Source organism: Triplophysa rosa, linkage group LG20 (assembly GCF_024868665.1).
Source record: "Triplophysa rosa linkage group LG20, Trosa_1v2, whole genome shotgun sequence".
Lineage (NCBI taxonomy): Eukaryota > Metazoa > Chordata > Actinopteri > Cypriniformes > Nemacheilidae > Triplophysa > Triplophysa rosa.
Genome location: NC_079909.1, coordinates 319,465 through 344,097, shown reverse-complemented (window position 1 = coordinate 344,097; position 24,633 = coordinate 319,465). Strand labels below are relative to the sequence as shown.

The 24,633-nt window shown below is 45.1% G+C and overlaps 1 protein-coding gene across 3 annotated transcripts in view; it reads right to left on the bottom strand.

The window, feature by feature from the left end:
• The window catches only part of myg1 (myg1 exonuclease), a 65,734-nt gene that overhangs the window by 20,555 nt on the left and 20,546 nt on the right, over window positions 1–24,633 (bottom strand). For all 3 annotated transcript variants that reach the window (XM_057361578.1, XM_057361580.1, XM_057361579.1), the window contains exon 3: window positions 16,990–17,149. In XM_057361578.1, coding sequence (XP_057217561.1) covers window positions 16,990–17,149 — 160 coding nt within the window. The remainder of the gene's footprint in view (window positions 1–16,989; window positions 17,150–24,633) is intronic.

Genomic DNA, 24,633 nt, shown 5'->3' with positions numbered 1-24,633 from the left:
GGATGTGAGGAAAGTGGGACACACTACTCATGAGATGTCTCTCTGATAATGGCAAGGAAAGGTAAGTATGCCGTGTTTTTCTATAATCATTTATCCCCCAAACACAGAGGATGCCTACCTGACGAACCCAGTGAAACCTCTGACCTCCTTTCCTCTATTCATATTCTTGACTGCTCCTCCCGTCATGCATAACGCGTGGGAAATGTCCTATTGGGCAATTCAACTGTGCTGAAATAGTGCGATTATAACACCAAGTCATATTAAGCAAATCTGTAAAAGAAAAGTATTCCAACTCAGAGTCATTTATGTTTTTAGTTATAGCTATAAGGACAAGTTAAATTGGTTGTACTGCATGTCCGCCCAAAGAATATTAAATAAAAACGTAAAATTACTAACTGGTTACAAACACAACACTTTTAATCCAAGACATTGTTTTGACATGACCACGACAGGCAAATTACGTCACAAGGTTACGTGGATGCGACGAAACCAGAGGCCTCATTTATCAACAGTGTGTAAGCACAAATGTGTTTAGTGAGCAGTGTTGGGCAAGTTACTCTGGAAATGTAATTAAATTACTGATTACTCCTTTTAAAAGTAATCAAGTCACTGGTCTGATTACTTTATTTCAAAAGTAATTAGTTACACTACTCGTTACATTACTACCCCCACCCCTCAAAAACACAAAATAACCTCTTTTGCCTTCTCAAGACTAAACTTTACTGGGAAGTGCATACTCTACTCCAGGGGTGCCCAGACTTTTTTGCGTGATGATCTACTTTTAAAATGGTAAACCTGATAAGATCTACCAACTAAAAAACACATTATAACTAGTGTTGTCAATCGATTAAAAAAATGAATCGGATTAATCACACATTTTCTGTGATTAATCACGATTAATCGCACATAACAATAATATTTTAAAATATACTTTCACATTTAATCTTCAAATTGATGTAGAAACAACATATTTCTTTAACAGCGTCATTTTATGAATGAAAGAAAACATTTTGATATTAGTACTGTAACTGATGTCTCTATTAAATTGATTATTTTAACATTAATTATAGAGCTATCATGAAATATACAGAAATTGAAGGAAGTTCTCAAACACTCGTCTTTAATGCTAAATTATAAGTAAATTGCAGAAGAATTCTCATTAAAGCTACAAAATCACATTGATTTATTTTATTTTGTTCTTTGATTAACGTTAGTGACAGGAGTCACAGCAGCACGTTTAAGAACGTGGCCCCTTTAAGAGCTGTCTCAGTACACAGATCTGACCGTAACCGCACCCCCATTTTCACAACTCTTTGCATTCATTTAAGATTTTATTTTACATTTTGAAGTCTTGCTTAAGAAAATGCTAGACAAAACGGGCTTTCTGACATAATCTTGTATGATTTTATCCATTCAAGCACGAAAGAGAACTTAACACGGATGTGACACGGTCTGACAGAGATTCACCGACGCAGCCTTCAGCCCATGACTGTTTACACCAGACTGGACCTCGCGTTGCGTTTTGCCGCGTCCCACAGTTTAGAAGCTGTCTATCTTCATTGAACGCGTCAAAGCAACAGTTTCAAATCGAGCTTAAGTGGTTTAAAAGCCTGTACACGAATAAGAGCGTGATTACATAATGTAACGCTAGACAAAGAATGTCAAAACAAACGGATGCTGCGTTAATTGCGTTAAATATTTTTCACGCGTTAATTTGAAAAAATTAATCGCATGCGTTAATGCGTTAACGTTGACAGCCCTAATTATAACACATTCAACACATTTATTTATTTTTTAATTACACTTCCAACGTATTCTCTACATGGAATTCAACAATGCAAAACAATGTTCAGTGCTGATATCATTAATTTTAACACTAAACTCAAAACATCTACAGCACAACAGATTACAATAGCCAGGCCATGTACCTTATTCTGATGACTTGCACTGAATTGAATCAGACAGTTTTGCATAATTTGGGCAGTAGCTGCTGGTAGCTAGTCTCACACAGGCCTCCAAATTGTCATTAGTCATGGTGGACCGGTGTTTTGACTTAATAATCTTCATGTGAGAAAAGGCTGACTCACATAGATAAGTTGAGCCAAACAGTGCGGTCAGTGAGGTGGCACATTTTCTGATATTTGGATACTTCTCTTCTGCAAGAAGACTGTCCACTGGCCCTTGCCTTCACCTCAATGTCAGTCTGCAGTGCTAAAATCTCATCTTCCAATGCGGATGGGTTCATCTGAAACAGCTTCCCCATGTCTGTGGCCAGGGACTCAACCTCATGCTCATCTCCAAATGGAAAGCACATGAATGTAGCAACTGGCTCAAGTAAAGCAAAGTCTTGAAAACGTTTGTCAAAGTCTGATCTGACCTTTTCAATTTGCTCAATGTAGCGCTCACTGTCAAGTTGTGCTGGCTCCTTTCCTTGCTTGTGAAGTTCAGATGCAATGTTTTGGAAGTTCCCTAATTGGTGGCGCTGCAGCTTAGATGTGAGTAACTGTAGTTTTCTTTTGAAAGCATTAACTGAGCTGATCATGTTGACCACCATCTTCTCTTTACCTTGCAGCTCTAAATTTAGCTCATTCAGCATATTAGTCAGGTCAGTCAAAAAGGCCAAATCTAAAAGCCACTGCTCGTTCTCAAGTTGTTTGAATTCTGTATTATGTGTAGACAGGAGAAACTCCTTTATCTCAGGCAGCAGCCCTCGAAATCTTTCCAAGAATTTGCCACTGCTTAACCATCTGACATCTGTATGCAGCAGGAGATCTGTGTGGTTGCAGTCCGCTTCCTCCAAAAAAGTGCGGAAGAGCCGTCTCTGAAGTGAACGTGCACGAATTGAACAGACTATTATCATGCATACATCCATGATCTCTTTCATGTTCAGCATTTTCGCACATAGAGATTGTTGGTGTATTATGCAATGGTAATTAAGGAAGTCCGGAAAAACATCATCCTCCTTGCACTTGGCAATAAAACCGTTAGAACGGCCGACCATCGCAAGTGCTCCGTCAGTGGTGATTGACACTAATTTAGACATCGGAAGCTGTGTTTTGTCGACAAAGTCCTTAAATGCCCGAAAAATGTCTTCGCCCCGAGTGTGTTCTTTCACAGGCAGAAGGGTCAGCAGTTCCTCTCTCGCTGTCATGTCTTTAAACACCATCCGTATGAAAACTCACAATTGCGCAGTATCACTAATATCCGTGCTCTCATCTAATTGCAATGAAAAACATTCACAATCAGTTATGTCCTTTCTCAGTTGCTGTGTCAAGTCATCGGCCATTAATTCACAACGACGCGTAACTGTAGATCTTGATAGCTGAACAGCTTTGATGGCGGACACAATCTCAGATTTGTTTTTAAAATCCCGAAACAATGAGTCTGCTGCCTCGACAAAAGCGTATTTTATCATTTCTCCTTCTTGAAATGATTTTTTATGTTTGACGATGGTGTGACTCACCCGGAATGATACCTCCGTGGCTGCTTTTGCTTTTTGGCCTAGACGAGTAAAGAGTGACTGCTGACCAGATAATTGAGATTTCAGTTCTTTTACCTTTGCTCTTCTAAGCTCGCTTTTTGCAGGAAAATCGTTCTCATAATTTTTATGAAGTGTCCGAAAATGTCTCTCCACATTTCCTTTCTTTGGAATAGCAATACTTGTCTGGCAGATCAGACAAATGCATTTAGAAAAAGACATAGTGAAGAAAAAAATCTTCCTCCCACTCCGAATGGAAATGGTATGTTTTTGACTTTGGTTGGTACCGCGCTCATTATAAAATTGGTTTGAATTTTAGATTGTTTTGCGAACAAGCATGTACTGCGAGCTGCGCGATTTCACGCTCTGTGCTCAGAAGCTCTTGGAAGGCACGAGCAGCCTGCGTAAGTGTCATGAGTAAACAAAACATTTTTTTTTATTTATTTTGTCAAAATGTATTGGTCAAGTGCAAGTCAGACAGAAATTAAAAGAGGGAACGATATGAAATTTTACTAAAATTTAACAAAAGAATATTAGATTGGTTAATTTATTACGATCTACCAGCATTGCCTGTGCGATCGACTGGTCGATCGCGATCGACCTATTGGGCACCCCGTCTTTAATTCTTTTAATACATTCTTTCTGCTTATTCCATACTAAAGCCTGTCAAAAATAATAATAATAATTCAACTGTGACATTTTAACTTAAAACAATTTTTTCATATGTTAATTAGTATTTCTTAACCTGCATACTCCATAATGTAAAAAGTCTCTCCTTAGTTTCTTATAACTTGTATATCTTAACTAGTGCTTCTGCATATTTCTATGATGATTTCTTCGTCATTTAACAAATATAACAGCGTTAGAGCAGCAAAAACTAGTCTGACAAAACATAACATGTTGCTAATAGCAGCCTGGCACTCGACAGTAGAAGTTGATTCATTGCAGTAGTTAGTTTAACCATGCTGTACTGCCCTTTCAGGCGGTTTTTCGCAGGAGAGAGGATTTTGCTAACCTCCATATGACCGAAAACGCACAATATCGGCCCGATACCAAGCTCATGTACTCGTACTCGTAATGACACACCGAATCCTCACGTGACATACATAGAGCCCTATGATTTCCGCAATGCGGAAAACGCAGACAGAATCCAGGCATAAAAACAGAATTTGCTGTACAACACGGAATGGCACGGAATCTGGCAAATGTATTATTTCCTAACAAGAAATTAGCACTGAACCGCTAACAGCTAACGAAATATTCAGATACTGTTTAAATATGTATTCTGCTTGTTTTGCGTGAATGTGTGTGAAAGAGTGGTGAGGTTGCGTGTACTGAACCTGAACCCATTGTGCTTGTGAACCTTTCAGAGCCAGCGTTTCACTGCACGAGGACACGAAGACATAAACAAACACCATTTGCGGCGATCCGTCAAAAATAAAAGTCCAGTTGACTTGAACAAGTTATAATACACTCACATTTTACCACACCACCCCCCTTAAATTTTTATAATTTGACCACAGAGTATATTGTTTACTATAGAAAACTGAAGTAAATGTGCTAGTAAAATTGTGCTACTTATCATAAAAAAATGAACTTAATTTAAAAATAGTACTTACATTTAAGTAGACCTAAAAACAAAAGAAAAACAAATGTACCAGTAAGATACTGGTTTATTAACATTATTGTACATTATACAGGCATCTGTTATAGGTATCGGTATCGGCGAGTACCAGGAAAAAAGTATCGGTACTCGTACTCGGTCTTTAAAAAATGGTATCGGTGCATTCCTACCTTTGACAGAAATAAACTCAAAATAATGAAAGTATTTCCAGCTACAGAATGCATACGTTTCTCTTTCCATGCGGAGTTCGTTATCGCTGGTAGTACCAAAGATTGTCTTGTGATTGGGAGATGTATGGGTCTGTAATACAGTGTTGGGTAAGTAATTAGTTACTGTAACTTAATTACTTTTCCCTTGCAAAAGTAAAGTAAGGGATTACACTTATTTTTTTCTGTAATTTAATTACTTACTTTTGATGTAATTAAACTAAATACTTTGTGTAATATATGTGTGGGTAATAGTGGAATTGACATCAAAATTCAGAGTCTAACTTTAAAATCTGTGCTTTAATGTATAATTCTCACATTTGTAATACTTTGGTCAGTTAATAAGAGTACTTTATGTACTTAAATATTATTTATTTGAATGAATTAAAAGAGCCCTTTCATGCCTATCCTTGAATCACTTAACTAATCAAGGTTGATATAGGATATAGAAGATTTTAGGGGTAAGTTATGGTTGGGGTTCGGTGTGGGTTTAGGTTTATTTATAAAAATGTTGTCCTTAGGTCAACAAAATATGTTGCCCTGAGGACATCAACCACTTGGCAAAATCAGGTCGAGCACCCAAACTCGGTCCTGGAGGGCCGGTGTCCAGCAGAGTTTAGCTCCACCCACACCTGCCTGCAAGTTTCTGCTGTGCAGAGTAAGATCTTGATTTTTGATGTTTCTTTGGTCAAAAATCAAGTATATGAAATCATCAACTAAGATAATTATGATAGTGTTTGGTTCAATGTAACAGTTAAGGGCGATTAATGGTCGTGGGTAGGACCTACGCCGTAGGCTGTGCGTAGCCTGATGTGCACCTCTTCAAAAATGTAACAACGTGTCAACTCAACGCGGACCACAAGCACTGTGATTGGTCTGTTTAAAGCCCTCCCTAAGGTCAAAAACTGCGATGGCGTCATGTTTACTCAAACACATTTGCCAAATTAATTATCTAAGTAAATTATTTGTGCATCTGTTTTTAACATCTCAAGCTGCAACAAAAGTGATTGTTTACTTTCCGCTATCACTGCTAATGCTTCTCAAAACAGCGTAAACAACGAGCAGCTTCTTCTTCTTCGACACTGACACACAAGTACAAATGAAAACCGGCACGTTGCCTATGGCGTAGAGCAGGCGTCGGCAACCTTTGAGACCAAAAGAGCCATTTTGGACCCTCTCCCACCAAATTAAATTTGTCTGGAGCCACAAAATATATGTAACCTTTAAATGACTATAACACAGGTTGTTATGCATGTAAGGTAGTAGGTACCCAGTTGGACCACTAGGTGGCAATATAGTGTGATTTTTATTGTATTTAGATGTTAACAATTTATACATGAACTTTTGTTTTTGCGGCGTTTGATGAACAGTCACAAGAGACTGTCTACTCTCCGCATACGGACATCATGCGTAAACATTATGAGAAGCGCGCTAGCCAGACAGGATTTAAACTATGTCGGCTAAAGACCTAAAATTTTGGTTTGAAGGCTAAAAACATAAGCAGAATGTTTTCTCACAGTTCCATTTCTAACACGCATATACAGTGTTCGTCGCTGTCTCACATCTGTCAGAGCAGAAATAAACCCGCTGATCCCTTTCTGTCGGTCTCTCGACGTTGCGTCGAACCGACAGAATGGGGTTTGTCTTGAGAACCTATCATCTTCTGAGTATTTAGAAAAGGCCAATGAAAATTGGCGAATGAAATTTGCATGCCAGGCTCCTCCCCGGATGTCCGGGTATAAGAGGGAAGCCGGCGTGCTCATTCATTCACCTTTTGTTCTTCAGAGCCTACGCATCTGATGAGCTTTTCTACAATCTTGGTGATCATTCTTTCTGCTGGAATCTAGGACGTGGACAGCGGACGGTCCCTTCCTGCAGTGACTCTCCCTTGGGCGTCTCGGCAGTTCCGGAGGTGTTCGAGCAAATTTCCTTTTCTAAAAGAGCAAATTTCTCCAGCGTGGCTTGTCCCGCTGTTCTCATGGGTGCAACACACTCATCGAGGAGGGGGACGGACACAATGCCTGCTTCCAGTACGCTGGGGCAGACGTTGTGGATACGTCCTGCCCGCACTGCGGGCGGTGACGATTCAGACGTTGCGTCACAGGTGGCTGTGTTCCCACGGGACTCAGCCACCACCTCGTTTGCTCCCCGTTCCGTGGCGGCAGGACTACGGCCCTGCCGTCCGCTATGGCAAGCAGCGAGGGTGAGATGAGGATTACTGTGAGCGATAATCCGCCAGCCACGGCTCACGGACCGTTCACACCTCGTTTCGCTCGTCTGACCGTTCCCCAAAAAAAACGGTCCGCCGTCTTATTCCTCAATCACGTATTCGGACACGATGCGTGATGATGAGATGTCTCTTGCAGCATCGGGGGGTGACGTACTGCCATCCGACTCCGACGATTCCTCGGGCTCCCTCCCTCGGGGGGTCGAGCCCAGGAAAAAGCGGATGTCGAGATGTCGGCCATGCTTTCCCGGGCCGCCGTGAGTGTTGGGTTGCAGTGCCCGCACTGCCTCTCCCGGCGTTCGCGGCTGGCTACATGGCGCCTCGGGTTTGAGCGCGGCTCCAAGCCGCGCCCGCCCCCAGTGCCGTGTTTACCGGAAGTGCATGAGGAACTTTGCAAGACCTGGAACGCCCCTTCCGGCACGTTTCACGTCAAACAAAGTTCTGTCACCCTCTCTTCCCTCGAGGTTGAGACAGCTGGAGGATACGTCGGTGTCCCCCAGGTGGAGTATGCCGCCGCGGTGCACTCGTGCCCGTAGGCGGCGGCCACCTGGGGGGGCTCGACCTAGACTCCCGTCCAAAGCATGTGGTGTCTCGGCATCTCTGGTGTCGAGAGCTTACATTGCGGCGGACCAAGCTGCCTCCTCTCTCCACGCTATGGCTCCTGCCAGGCCAGGGCGTTGAGAGAGCTCCACGAGGGTAAGACCGACCCAGCGCTTATGCAGGAACTCCGCGCCGCCACCGACCTCGCTCTACGGGCGACCAAGGTGACCACGCGGGCCCTGGGTCGGACGATGTCCACACTTGTGGTCCATGAGAAACTCCTCTGGCCGATCCTTGCGCAGATGAGTAACGCCGAGAAGGTCCGCTTTCTCGACGCACCGGTCTCGCAAGGGGGGGCTGGTTGGTGTTACTGTCGAGCCGCTGCGGCCCCGCTCACCCCCGCCCGTCGGGGGGCGCGAGACCCACACGCGGCCTCCCCCGGAGGGTTCTCGACAGTAAAGAAGCAGTCCTCCGTGCCGCGACTCGGCCGCCTCGGCCGTCGAGTCCTGTCCACCTTCTGCTTCCCAGCAGCCCTGGTCCTCTTCGACGCCCTCCAGCTCTGGCGCCCCCCACTCAGAAGGCCCCCCCTGGAGGAGACAGCGAAGAGGAGACCATCGCCCCATCAGCAGCCGCGGTGAAGCGGCCCTCATGGGAAGACCTCAGGGGGATCGAGGCTACCATTGGGCCCGACCCCAGCCACATCGCTGGGAAGTCGGATAGGGACGGATCCTGCTGGCCCCCTCCGGGGGGCTAGCGCCCACTTACTCGCTAAGGAGAGTTTCCTCTCTCTCTGGGTTATCACAGCCGCTCCCACCCTCTGCACGATGGTGAACGGCAAACTCGACGTTGCGTCATGGCGAAGCGCAATGTCGAGTATAAACACCAGCCCTCAGCACTCTCAGTCAGACAGTGCGTTGAGCTGGGCAGTCGCCAGGCAGGAAAAACAGCAGAGCCGATCTCCTCCCCGGGGGACCTCCCCCGGCAAGGAATCCGTAATGCTAGCCATCGAACCACCCCCGGGGGGGACGATGAAAAAGATCGTACCTTTAGTCCCCGTCTCATTTCTGGGAGCCTGTCTGGCTTCCCAGACTGTCAGGCTGGCTAGGGAAGACGATCCGTCTCGGCTACGCGATCCAGTCGCCACACGCCCGCCAAGTTCAGCATCCGATATACCTCAGTCAGAGGCTAGGATGTTCCCGTACTTCGGGCCGAGGCCGCCACCCTTCTGGTGAAGGGAGTGATCAAGCTTGTCTCACCAGCCGAGATGTTCAGCGGGTTTCACAGCCTGTACTTCATTGTCCCCAGGAAAGGCGGGGGGTTGCGCCCTATCTTGGGTCTGTGTGTTCTGAACAGGCACCTACACAGTAGCTGCCTTTCAGGTTGATCACGCAGAAGCGCATCCTGACGTCCGTCAGGTGTCAGGACTGGTTCATGGCAATCGACCTGAAGGACGCGTACTTCATGTCTCGATCCTCACTCGACATCGGCCGTTTCGACGGTTCGTGTTCGAGGGACGGGCATATCAGTACAGGGTCCTCCCCTTCGGTCTGTCCCTGTCTCCACGAGTCTTTACGGAGGTCGTGGAAGCCGCCCTCATTCCCCTTAGGGAAGGAGGTGTGCGGGTACTAAACTATCTCGACGACTGGCTCAGTTTGGCGCACTCTCAAGATCTGTTGTGTACACACAGGGACCTGGTGCTCTGGCACCTAGATTGGTGGAGCTACAGGTCAACTGAGAAGAGCAAGCTCTCCCCGGTGCAGAGCGTCCCCTTTCTTGCTAGGGAACTCGACTCTGTGCTCATGAGCGGCCCTGCTCACCCCCCGAGGGGGGCGCGAGACCCGCGACGAGGAAGCCCGCACCCACGCGGCCTCCCAGAGGCAGTGCGACTGACTACAGAGCACACCCGATCAGTGTTGAAATGCCTGAAGCTTTCAGACAGTCAGCGGTCCCCCTGAAACAATTTCAGAGGCTCCTGGGATACATGGCATCCTCGGCGGGGGTGGTCCCCTCGGGTCGATGCACATACGACCGCTCCAACACTGGCTACAGAGTCAAGTTCCTTGGAGAGCGTGGCACACCGGCAGCAGGCGTATGGTCACACGCTTTCTGCCGACACACCCTAACCCCCTGGGGTCTCCATGACCTTCTTGGGGTTGGGGTGCCGTGTGCAAACAGGCAAGCAGTGTCGGGGCGGTGGACGGGCCCCCGCCTGCGTTGGCATTTCAACTGCCTAGAGTTGATGGTTGTGCTACTTGCATTGAGGAGGCTACTACCTCTCTTGCAGGGCAGGCACGTGCTGGTCCGGTCGGACAGCACAGCTGCTGTGGCGTATATCATTGGATTCGCTCACGGCAGCTAAACATTACTCGCCCGGCGCCTCCTCCTCTGGAGTCAGCAGGTGATCAGTTCCCTGCGAGCCACACACATCCCAGGTTTCCTGAACCAGACAGCTGATGCGCTCTCTCGTCAGTCGACGCCAGCTCATTTGGGAGAGGTTCGGCCAGGCACAGGTGGTCCTGTTGCCTCCCCGGACTCAACCCATTGTCCGCTTTGGTACTCCCTGTCCGAGGCAACCCTTGGCACGGATGCCCTTGCGCACAGCTGGCCGCGGGACAAGCGGAAGTACGCTTCCCCCCAGTGAGCCTCATTGCACAGGTCCTGTGCAAGGCCAGGGAAGAGGAGCATCAAGTGGTACTAGTTACGCCCCTTGGCCTAACCAGGACTTGGTTCTCGCAGCTAAGGCTCTGACAACGACTCCCCCCTGGCGAACTGCTTCCCCAGGAGAAGGGGCACGTTACGGCATCCCAGGCAGAACCTGGTCTCCATGTCTGGACGGGACGAGGAGATCCTGAGTGACCCACCCCCGGTCTGGTTAGGACGTCACTCAGGCTAGGGCTTCGGCCACTGGGTGGCTATACACCCACAGGTGGTGCCTCTTCTCGGCGAGAAGACCCGCGGAGTTGCTCGGTCGGGTACGAGCTGTCCCTTCCTCAAGAGAGACTGGGGAGTAACCTCTCCCCCTCCACACTGGGAATGTATGTAGCCACTTCGGCCGCTCATCATGACCCAAGTGCTGGGTAGCCTCTGGGACAGTATGGCCTGGTCATTAGGTTCCTAAGGGGCGCGAGAGGGTGACCACCTTCCGCGCTCCGTACCCTCTTGCGACCTAGGTTGCGGGCCTCAAGAGGCCCCGCCCTCTTCGAGCCTCTCGGGGTTGCCGCTCTTTCTCAGTCCTGATAAAGACGGCTTTCCACATGGCGCTCACCTCCAAGAGGGTAGGGGATCTGCAAGCACCCTCCGTGTCCACAGATTGCCTAGAACTCGGGGCCAGGATTCTCACGTTATCTTGAGACCCCGCCCCGGCTACGTGACCAAGGTTCCCACCACTCTCCCGAGAGACCAGGTGGTGAACCTGCAGGCGCTCCCCACCGGGGAGGAAGACCCAACCTATCCGTGTTGTGTCCAGTAAGCGCACGGCGCCTCTACTTGGATCGCACGCAGAGCCCAGAAGCTCTGAGCAGCTCTTTGTCTGTTTCGGAGGTCAGCAGAACGGAGGGCTGTCTCCAAACAGAGGCTGGCGCACTGGATCGTGGATGCCCCCGTTAGGGCATACCGATCTCTATTCGCCCCTGCCCGTTGGGAGTGAGGCACACCCCTCATCGACACTGGCTCAGGGCGCCTCTCTGGCAGACATCTGCAGAGCTGCGGGTTGGGCTATGCCCAACAACTCCGTGAGGTTCGAATACCTACGCGCGGAACCGGTGTCAGCCCGCATCCTGGCAAGGTGTGGGACCAGCAGCTGGTAGGGCGTACGCCTGCGGAAGCCCTTCCCCCTCCGGGGGGAGCAGTGGCGATCCCGCCTCACTTCTTTCCCCTCGGGTAAAGAACAGGCATTCCATCCATCACTAAGCACCCTTCCAGGGGACAGGCTGGGCAGAGCAGCCCTGCCCCCTTAGGCCAGGAAACAGTTGAGTTATCTCCCACATAGCTCTAACCAGACCTAGTGCTCCAGACGTGGTAACCCCCCTCCGTGGGCTGTTCCGTCTGATGTATCCTCATGAATGGTTCCCACCTTGGCAACCCATGACCTCCCCAGGTGGACTCCCACCTTGCGGTTAACTCCTGCAGTCCGCACATTCCTCCCATGAGCTCTCCCCTGATGGTGAGACCATGTGGTGTCTCCACTATTCCTCCCTACGGTAGGTAGTGGCCTCTGCAGCGGTTTTCCCCCAGGGGGGAATAATGCTTACCCAGTGGCCCGTACGGTGCCGGGCGGCTTCTCGCCATTTAGAGAACTAGGCCTCCGCCCGTGACTGCCGGTGACGGGAGCTTCCCAACTTTGTGTAAAGCTCTGGGACCCCCTTCCACTCCACTGGAGGGTCATAATTTTGCGTTAGCGCGTTCGTCTGACTCGCCCAGGCCAGTCAACGTCGCTCCGCAGAGATTGTGACGCGGCTCAGTGCTGTGGCATTTTCCATAGGAACCACATTCTTTCAGATCGACACAACGTCGAGAGACCGACAGAAAGGGAACGTCTTGGTTACGGATGTAACCTCGGTTCCCTGATGGAGATGCCACAACACTGGCCGCCACAACATGCCTCATGCCACAACACTGGCCGCCCACCCAAGCGGTCGGGGGAGGATGCTTTAGGCTCCTCAGACCAAAGGTGAATGAATGAGCACGCCGGCTTCCCTCTTATACCCGGACATCCGGGGAGGAGCCCGGCATGCAAATTTCATTCGCCAATTTTCATTGGCCTTTTCTAAATACTCAGAAGATGATAGGTTCTCAAGACAAACCCCATTCTGTCGGTTCGACACAACATCTCGTTCCCTCCATCAGGGAACCGAGGTTACATCCGTAACCAAGACGTTCTCTGTGTTTTTTTTGTCATCTCCAGTCGCGCTTATATGTACATTGCATGGACTTATTTTGTCTATTCGAATAAAATATCTATAAAACATAAATATCTATGTAATAAAATACATTACCCAGCCAGGGTGTGTGGCTGGGTGAATATGTATGCCTTTTCAGATATTTCTTGAAGAAATCAGGACAGAAGTGGTCAAAAGTGGACAAAATAGACAGATTACAGCAGCAGGTGTAAACGGGTATGTGCCTCTTTCGTCCACTTGTGATCTGATCGACCAAAACGCATCTTAATACCAGGCATAAACAGGGCCTTATAAAGACTGCAGGGAGCCGTAGCAGGAGGGCAGAAGAGCCACAGGTTGCCGTCCCCTGGCGTAGAGGCTACGCACGATCATATCTTGCCCTTTAGAATTAAGTTCTACCCATGGACGTAAATCCCGGGGTGGACGGAGGGGACACGTCCCCCCATCCGAGGGTTGTTCCCCCCAAAAATCATTAAAAATCGCACGGTCTATTGAAAAAAATATTTTTATGTATACCTCAAATAATTGTGTAAGTAGAAATAAAAATACAAACGCAAAAAATGCGTTAAGTTTAGAAACAGTTGAGTTCCCTCTCCCGTGCCTCACAGTGGTTTGGCCCACTGCCTTCTTTCCCCGTTCATCTCACCAAGATTTTTCCATGAATCTGCTATGTTAGCGATTGAAACGTTGCTTAGCTAGTTAACGTTAGCTTGTTAACAGTAGCTTGTTGCATAGTGCGTCACACACTACAATTAACACGCCGAAGCAGTTTCCCATGCATTGTTTTATTTGCGGCGACCTGGCATAATGTTAACATTAAAGGCCACAATTAGCCACACACAGTTGTGCACATACCGGTGACAATTTAGTGACTTTGAATTTAGCAAATTTCAGGCCCCTTTTGTCCACAAAAGGTGCAGAGCTTTCATTCAGTTGGAAAAGGTTGTTTTCTCAGCATCAATTTGTGCAGTGTGTGTGCGGCGGATAAGCTAAACATTCAGTTGACTGAAACTCAGGCGACTCATCAACGAGTGCAACAAAGAATTTAAGCATCTGTCACTGTTACTGACTGTTTGAGTAAACGAACATGAACATGGTACATCTATGCACATACTGTAGTTTGTTGGCGGAGGCAGTGCACTACATGGGAAAATAACCACCACTCTTTAATGTAGATGTATGGTTTTAAAAGTGACTCATTGTTAACGTGTGTTTTTATACTTGTTTCCTGTCTTGACAACAGAGACAAAATGGAAACAGCTTTATTAGTTGTTCACTTTTATTGCAGTATGTGAGTTCAGTTCAGTTATAATATGACTGCAAGTCTGCATGTTCAGAGCTCTTTAAAAGAATGGGAACTTATGAAAATACTAATGTCACAGTATCAATCACATGAAAAAGAGACAGAAAGTATTGAGAGACAGGGAGAGAAGGAATTATTCAGGTGTACAGTGTCAGGTAAGTGTGTTGAGCTTTTATTAAACAACAAATGTGATGAATTACTCACTCTCTACATCCGGGCTATTCAGTTGGCGGCCGGCGGGCCGAACCCGGCCCTCCATGTAATTTGTTCCGCCCCTTCAAGTAGCATAGTGTGAAAAAGAATCTCTAGAATAAATTTAGTTCAGTCGGGAAAAGACCCTACAGTACTGAAGTGAAGCGCGCCTGTTCCATTCAGCACGAGCTGCAGCAACACCAAGCAGGAGTCACGTGACATTAGGCAAGTAGCGTGACTCGCAAGCCTTCTCTCCTGTGAGACGCGGTGAACAGGACAATGACGGATGATAACTTTTATTACTTTCATTTCTGACATTTTGCTAGCACGAATAGGACCACCATTTCAAAAGTACAGAGGCAAGGGTGGAGAATAGCGCCTCGGAGAATAGCGCCTGTGTAGGTTAATGTTGTTTCACTCACTGAATTTTCCTCTTTTGTTATGCAGTTTCAAAATACAACAAATGAACATGTTTGAATGTAGAAAGGCCTGCTTGGGCATCTTACAATGAACCAATGAACAACAATGTTGTTGTTGTGCAGTTTAACATACAACATCAGCATGTTTAAATATAGGAAAAAACTTTGGGTGTCTTATGGGGCACAAATGTAAAAATACAACATACACGGCCCCAAGATTGAATCACGGATTTCAGGCATTAAACAGATTTTGCTGTATAACGCGGAATGGCACAGAATCTTGCAAATGTATCACGGAAGATTCTATTATTTCTATTTTTATTTTTCCCTGTATGGTTCAACGTACTGTATCTACTGCAGGTTTTTAATATAGTTTATAAGTGAATACTGTAGTATATTTTAGTATTTTTTTATATTACTATTGTATAGTGAAGGACCGAAGATGCAGAAAAATTAAAACAGAAAAAACGGAATTTGGGAAAAAATCTAACAGATTTCTTATTGTTGTTGTGTCATCCCTCATATTGCAAGCCATATCTCTCCGGCCCAGTGTTAATTTCGTTAACGAAAACTATGACGAAAAGTATTCGTTAACGACATGTTTTCACTGACGAAAACGAGACGATAACTAAATAAAAATGAATGCATTATAACGAAAACTGTAATAAAAATATACTAACATTTCCGTCAACTAATAAAAACGAGACGAAAATATTCTTGTCCCACCTGGCAGACATCAGTTTGCGCGCATGTGCTGCTTATCTCATATAAACGGCAGAGAGAAGTCTCTGGGAGAAGTGGAAGCACAGACATGTATTCTGTGTCTCCACGAGGTTTACAAAGCGTCTTATTTTCCTTCACGATCGCCGGTAAAACGCCGCAAACTTGAAGCGCAACTGCAGGCGAGTCACCCCAAAACACATTACGAAGGCAAGCTCAAAGGTTTTTATATGCCTATGTTAACTTAACACGAGCTGCTGCATAACGTGAAATGCAACAGAGTCAGCCAAAAGAAACCAGCGCTGTCCTCTACTGATTATAGAAGTGATGAAGTGAGTCGAACTGTACATTCCAACCAAATATGTAACATGTTTGCATGACTAAAGAAATGTAATACAATTTATATAATATGTCTTTTTGAAAGCTATTCTCATTCATTGCCGTCTCAAGCAAAGACTTCCTTCAAAGAGGCATGCCATGAGCCAATAGCCTTTGAGTGTGAGCTGTGTCAGAGCGTTTCATTGGTTGAATGAACTGAATGAACATGCCCTACTTAACGAGTCAATTGAGTCAAATGGATTTGAACGAACTGGAACATGTCGTTCATGGTCTAATACTCTGCGTTCCAACAATGCATATCTAGTTACTGGAATTTTCTGAAAAATAAAGGTAATGACCTGGTTTAATTTTATTCTAAGGTGAAGTAAATTATGTCAAAACAGTTGAATCTTTCTATGGAACATTTAATTACACCAAGTAAATGATTTAAACCATTTAGATTTTAGTAGACTAAATATAATGTATATTTATTCGACTAAAATGTTTTTCATATTTCGTCGACTAAAACTAGACTAAAACTAAAATGATGGGGTTGACTAAAATGTGACAAACTAAATTGCATTTTCGTCAAAAGACTATGACTAAAACTAAATCAAAATTTGCTGTCAAAATTAACACTGCTCCGGCCCCTCATTTGGGATGCTTTTCATGAACTGGCCCTCATGACAAACTAATTGAATAGCCCTGCTCTACATGTTCCAAATCTGTATACATTTCTTGTTGATGGCTTGATTGTAAACAACTTAAAAAAACATTTGCAATAAATAGTTTTGAAGAAAAATCAGCTTTTTCATTAGCCAGAGAGAAACTTTGAAAGTAACCATAATGACGCAGTCTCCATGCTACAATAATGATATTAGCAAATTAGCAAGGCTTTCCTCTGTGTTCACATATCTTTAGAAGTACAATTTTGACTATTATTTGTGTCCCCTTCAAAAATTACTCTTGAGAAATTTTATGTTTATTGTCCCTCCCTACTGTTAAATGAAATGTGCACCCATGGTTCTACCCTCATCTGTTCAAAGAGGTTCAAATAAACTTACCTTATCATAAAGCGCCTCCAGCTGTCTGTCCTCCTGTTTCAGCTGTGTCAGTTCAGCAAGGACACGTCTACCAAAATGTAGGTATATCAAACCCGCCGAACTCAACTTCGTCACCCATGGCTTCTCTGAACACAAACTATTGAAACTTTCCACAAAAGATCTGTTGAAAAAATATAAGAGGGGAACAATCAATATTTTAAATGAGCTAAAAATTCGGATCAGCCAAGGACAAAAAAGAAGGAAGACTGCACGCACCCTCGCCCAACCCCAATCCCCCAAAATAGCCTTTATTGTTACTAATTAAATGTTACATTATTAAAAACAAGCAACTGTTTGCCAAAAATAGATAATTTTCACTTCGCAACACAAAGACAAACTATAATAACTACCCAATTCTGACTGGCAATTTCGGAAACATCAGTTCAAATGTTTATTAGTTTAACAGTCACCTAAACAATATTTAATAAAAGAGGTTGATGCTTTGTGCAAATATCTTATGCTAATGTCAAATAAAATGAGATTAACAAATGGCACCCCTTGAGCAGTTTATATGAGGCCTAATTTTAATTTAATTTGAATCAGCAATAATTCATTAAACAATAATTGAACACAAAAAGTAAAGAATACTGTAGCCTCAAGAGACTTCCATACACAGCCACTAGATGGCACATCTACGTCATTCATACAGCGTTTGACTGCATTAATCTACATTTATTAAAGGTTTTGCAAACACTACATGTTGCGGTTTTAGTTGATTTAAATGTATGCATTCAGTAGAGACTTCAACGCATTTGTATGTAGACAGTGACTAGATCGGCCATTTGTATAGTTTCAAGCCATTAAAATCGCGGAATGGCCTATTTTAGTCTCTGTATATAGATAATGTTCTAATGTTAAAGCATATCATATAGACCAGTGGTTCTCAACCTTTTCTTAAAATCCATCAGGGCAGGAAGAAGTGCCTGAGAGAGCTTAGTGAGGGGCCTCGCACTGACCAATACTTCACAAGAGGTAGGGCAAATCAGTCGAGTGAAGACCAGTTAAGGGACAAGCACCACAGCCCACAGGGTCAGAACACCAGACGAAGACCAACTGGGCATAAACTTACCAGCAATAAGCAACACGGAGACTACCCAGCCGCAGCAAGCAGTAGAAAGGAAAATGGATTGAAGACCTCAGATACTTTGGCCTAAATCCTGCAACAAAGAATGGGCAACCATTGACTCAGATCTCATCCAGCTTTTAGCAGGCCAAAAAGGAGATGTCAAAAAAAAACTGGAGAAGATGGGGAGATCACATACACCTATGGGGTGGAGAGATTTGGAGTGAAAAGCAAGAACCCAAGGTCACAGAAGGAGACAACGGGCCAACCCAAGTCCAGGAGACAAAAAGAAATTGACAGACTTGTGAGAGAAATGAGGAACCTGAGGAAACAGTGGAAAAAGGCCACAAAAGAGGAAACGAAGGGCCTAGAGGCACTACAAGGCAATATTAAAAGTCACCTGGCCTCGCTGCGAAGAGCAGAGAGCTTGAGAAAGCAACATAAGAAGAAGGAGCGAACCAGGACCGCTTTCTACAAAGATCCTTACAAGTTTATCAGTAGCATCTTTAGCAAGGAGAAAACTGGGATCCGTACAGTACCTATAACAGATCTTGAGGAACACCTAAGGAAAATGTATTCCGACAATCAGAGGCATGAGCCAATCTCCATTCCAGAGGACATGCCACCAGTTCAGCTACCAGAACATCAGATGGACACAAGGCCCTCTAAATGGAGCGAAGTTGAGAGTGCAGTAAAAGGGCAAGATCAGCTTCAGCTCCTGGACCCAACGGTATACCATACAGGCTCTACAAGAAAGCCCCTGGAGTGTTGAAGTACTTTTGGAGATTAATGGCTGTGGCATGGAAAAAGCAGGTGATACCAATGGTCTGAAGGGCAGGAGGTATACTGATCCCCAAGGAGAAAAACTCAACTATTGACCAGTTTCGCCAAATTAGCCTCTTGAATGTGGAAGGTAAGATTTTTTTCAGCATTGTGGCCAATAGACTCTTAGGATTTTTTAAGAATATCAACTTCATTGACACTTAAGTTCAGAAGGCAGGCATAGGGGCTTTCTCTTTGGAACATGATAACATCATCTGTCACAGGATGCAAATGGCAAAAAAGGAGAAGACCTGCATGTGTTTTTTCTAGATCTTGCCAATGCCTTTGGATCAATGCCACGTGAGCTGCTGTGGACAGCCTTTGACTTCTTCCACGTTCCAGAGCAGGTAACAAAGCTGATTAAGGCATATTTTCAGGATCTCCAGTTCTGTATTACCACACAGGATAGTACCACCGCGTGGCAACAGCTGGAGGTTGGCATAATGGTGTTACGTTCTGAGTGTTAATGGCAGTCTAAGAGATGGAGTAACAGTATTAAATAAAAAAAAGATTAGAATAAAAATGCAAGAGAAAGTTCAGTTTACAGACCCAACGTATGACTTCTTAAAACAAAGGTTTATTTTTCAGTTTGCTCAGCCATCTCCATAATAAGTAGCAAAAAGAGAGCATTCAAACAATAATGAGGAAGCAAACAGGACTTCAGGAGGGGGAATAGGCCCAAAATAATAAACAAAATGGAGTACCCACCTAACTAGTTAGTCCGCTAAGCTAGCAAAGAAAATAACACAAATAAAATATAAATATATACACTCCTTGACTACAGATAAACAGGAGAAAACAGGTTTAGAACATGAGAAAGAACAAGGAAACAGCAAAACCACAACAATAAAAATATATATACACGTCTACACGTAACAACGGCAGGTTGCACAATTTCACCACTGGCTTTCACAATGGCAATGGAAATAATAATCCGGGCATCACGCTGGGTGGTTGGAGGAGAGCATTTGAAAAATGAGTTCCGCCTACCTCCAATCAGGGCATACATGGATGACATGAGAACCATCGCAACAACCAAAGCATGTACAAAGCGGCTGCTGGATAAGCTCCAGGAGAAAATTAGGGATGCACAAATGGAGGTCAAACCCAGCAAATCCTCTGCATTTTTATGTCAAGGGCAGGCTTACCAACGCCAGTTTCTGTATAAAGGGCGAGCCTATACCACTAGTCGCGGAAAAGCCCATCAGAAGCCTTGGATGGTGGTACACCGCAGACCTTAAAGACGTCGAACAACTCAGGCAAGAGACAGCCAGTGGACTCAAGATAATCAATAATACAGCTCTTCCTGGGAAGCTGAAACTCTGGTGCTTCCAATTTGGCTTGTTGCCATGCCTGATGTGGCCAATTTCAATGTATGAGCTCACTGTGTCTCACGCCAAGAACCTGGAGAGATTGGCGAGTACACAAGTGCGGAAATAGCTTGGGCTACCAAGATGCCTTAGCAACATAGGGCTGTATGGGAATGGAGCTCTCTCTCTTCCCATTTCAAGCCTTGTGGAGGAATATAAATGCACCAAAACAAGGTTAGAGATGACGCTCAAAGAATCTTTGATCCCTGTGTAAGAGATGCTGCTCCAACAGTTGCGAGGAAATGGAACCCAACTACAGCGGTAGGAGATGCAAAGGCATCCCTCAGACATAGGGACATCATGGGACCAGTTCAACATGGCAAAGGGGGGCTTGGTTTGGCAAAAGTCACTTGGAGTGAGCTGTGGAGTATGGAAACAAACAAGTTTTATCATAAGAGCTAAATATGATGTGCTGCCCTCACCAGCAAATCTGCATGTTTGGTGTGGACAGGATCCAGCCTGCCACCTATGTGCAGCTCCAGCAAACCTTAAACATATTCTTGTGGGTTGTAAGAAGAGCTTGACACAGGGGAGATACACATGGCGCCACAATCAAGTACTAAAGAGCTTTGCTGCAGCAGTAGAGACCAAGAGAGTGGCAGCAAATGCCATCACCCAAAACGCCCAGGCTAACTCACTAAAAAGGCAACCCTTTATTCGGGAGGGGCAGAAAACCGGATTCAGGTCTGCTGAGTATTGCCAGGGATTGGGAAATGCGAGTTCATTTAAACCACACACTTACTTTCACCTTGGAAATCGCAGCGACCAACCTGCGGCTGGACATGGTTCTGTGGTCCAGCTCCAGTAGGACAGTCCTCATAGTTGAGTTGACTGTACCTTGGGAAGAGGCCATTAACAAAGCATTTGAAAGAAATAATATTGGGAATGCCAACTTGGCAGCGGAGGCTGAAGATCGGGGATGGACAACGAAAGTGTTCCCGGTGGAAGTGGGCTGCAGGGGCTTTGTTTCCAATTCCACTACAAGGCTGCTTAAGAAAGTGGGGATCAGAGGACAGGCCCAACAGACCGTAGTCAAAGAACTTGCCACTGTTGCTGAGAAGGAGCCACTGGTTGTGGTTGAAGCGAAAGGATGCAAAATGGGGTGCCAAATGACCAATTAATAAAATGGAACCGGGGGACACTGCGAATGCATTAACGGTGCCAGTGGAGCTAGAACAGCCTTAGCCAATTGGGCGGCGCGTATGGTTGCGACATGGTTATGGTAATGTTTTATAATGTTATACCATACGGGAATAAGACCAAGATAAACTTATTTGGTTCAGATGGTGTCAAGCGTGTGTGGCAGCAACCAGGTGAGGAGTACAAAGACAAGTGTGTCTTGCCTACAGTCAAGCATGGTGGTGGGAGTGTCATGGTCTGGGGCTGCATGAGTGCTGTCGGCACTGGGGAGCTACAGTTCATTGAGGGAACCATGAATGCCAACATGTACTGTGACATACTGAAGCAAAGCATGATCCCATCCCTTCGGAGACTGGGCCGCATGGCAGTATTCCATCAGGATAATGACCCCAAAAGAAGCTGAGGGTAAAGGGCTCAGCATAGTCCAGGCGAATTGCGCTGTCGCTCTGCGTTTTGGGGTAAAAAGAAGCTCGAAAACGTTGATAGACGGTAAAGTGCTTTTGAACAATCCAACATCCCTTTCTGGAGGTGGGGTTTAAATGACATAGGCAAATAGCCTGCGCACGTGGCCACACAAACAACACACCCACCTATTACGTAATGGCCATGGACCAATGGTGGCTTGAGGGTGTTTACCAGCCAACACAAACTTTCCCGGAGAGTTCTGTTTGGTTTGCTGCAGCGAACTAGTGAAACGAATTGTCGTTTGGACCAGATTTTGTTCGAAATCAGGTCACAGAAGGTCGTTTTTCGATTTCGAATGTAGTATGCTGAGCCCTTCAAGGTGATGGACTGGCCAAGCATGTCTCCAAACCTAAACCCTATTGAGCATCTGTGGGGCATCCTCAAACAGAAGGTGGAGGAGTGCAAGGTCTCTAACATCCACCAGCTCCGTGATGTCGTCATGGAGGAGTGGAAGAGGACTCCAGTGGCAACCTGTGAAGCTCTGGTGAACTCCATGCCTAAGAGGGTTAAGGCAGTACTGGAAAATAATTGTGGCCACACAAAATATTGATACTTTGGGCCCAATTTAGACATTTTCACTTAGGGGTGTACACACTTTTGTTGCCAGCGGTTTAGAAATTAATGGCTGTGTGTTGAGTTATTTTGAGGGGACATTAAATTTACACTGTTATACAAGCTGTACACTCACTACTTTACATTGTAGCAAAGTGTCATTTCTTCAGTGTTGTCACATGAAAAGATATAATAAAATTTACAAAAATGTGAGGGGTGTACTCACTACTGTGAGATACTGTATCCAAAGATTTAGAGACGTAATACCCACAAGGTTAACTTGATTTGAAAGCAATTCCATCGTGGCAATCCAAACAAACTGAATACACATGCACACGCTCTGCAAGGTTCAGCCTTTCCTACCGCACTCTGCCTTCTGACTCCACCTACCCTCATCTGTTCTTTTCTCTCTTTTATCCGATAACCACACCCTTTTCTCCAGACTATTGTTTTTCAATCCGGATAAATTATAATATTAATTATCACGAAGAATTGGTTCAAGATTTGTATGGGTTTTTTTTGTGATTATTCATTTACTGAAAATGGTGTAACATTATAGAAACTTGAAGTAGGTGAGGCGCACTGGCGCATGAAAAGTGTATCCGTTACAACATCACAGATTCAAAGTTCTTGCAGACAGTAAGGGCTTGACCTTTGCTAAAAGATGACTGTGTTAACAACTGAATTTAATCACAGTACATATTTGCTTGTCACATTTAAGAGCGCCATCAAGCATTACCCCCAGATTTTGAACACAATTGTTACTGTAAGGTGACAGAATATAAAGATCATATTCAAGGACGCTGCGTTCATTTGGACCAAACAAGATCATTTCAGTCTTGCTCTCATTTAGGGGTGGGAGAAAAACTCGATGCATCGCGATTCATTATCTAATGATCCAGAATTGATTCTCAAAAATTCTGAATCGATTCTGTGTTCAGTTCAAATTGCCACTGAGCTGAGGCCAGGCGCAGGCTAAACAGAAATATCCGTTGACAGATGAATGTAAGTTTCCTGCATCGCTGCCGGCGGCTTGTTTGTATCAGTGCACTTACACTTCGCTCTAGTATTAGTGTATTTTATTATAGTTCATTATTATTGTCGTTGCTAACTTATCCTGATATCTCAATAACCCTGTTCTTGTTATTTACTTGAAGATTCTAGACCAAAAGTCATAGTTAACTTAACGCCGTTAGAATAGCAATAGCGTGTTAGCTTGCTTTCTGTTTACACTGTGGAATATCATCTTGCCTCTAGTTTGTCTTGTGTGCTAACTGTTTCTCTTTTTAACCGAGAATACTACGATTCATCGAGCAACCTTGGTAAGTTGGAATTGCACTTCAAACCCGGTGAGTTATGGCTTCTATTCCTATTATTGTTACTTGCACCTCATGTCATATGTTTAGCTTAGCCTTCTCTGTCAGCTGCGAGGGTTTTATATATGATAAACGCAGGGAAATACGTAGGTAGGCTGACAGAGAAGATCTTAAAATTATAGTCTCGCATCCAATCTTTATCTGAGGATAGTAAGAGTTTAACGACGATAGAAAACACTATGGATGCGAGCAACATTAGCGCACACACCTCGGTGCTGGTTGAAAATCCCCCGCAGCTGGGAAACTTCGTGACTGTGAGACGGCATAGTCGCTGGACAAAACATCACTCAACCGTTCTGATTACAGTCTCGAACAGGTTTGCCCCGCTCAGTGACGCACCGACTGAGAAACCTGCTGAAAGTGCCCTAGTAATCGGTGATTCTATTCTTCGGAACGTTAACATAGAGGCACCAGCCACCATAGTCAAATGTTTACCGGGAGCCAGAGCGCCTGACATCAAGTCAAATTTAAATGTGCTGGCTAAGGCTAATCGTAAATTCAGTAAGATTGTAATTCACGTCGGCACAAATGATGTTCGACTCCATCTGTCACGATCGTGGTGAGGAAAGAACCCAGATGCAGGCAGGCGTGAAGGGGTTAACAAAACAACAAGACTTTAATAATAAAAATACAAAACAAAAACCCACGAGGGGGTGTCAAACCAAGAACCAACTAAGATAACAAAACTAGAACAAAAACTTCCCACGAGGGGGCCAAAAACAGCAGAATGAAATAACAAAAAAACAAAACACGACTAAACGTCAAAGTAAAAGGCATGGAAGTCCAAAACGTTAAATAATAATCCCAAAGACAAGGC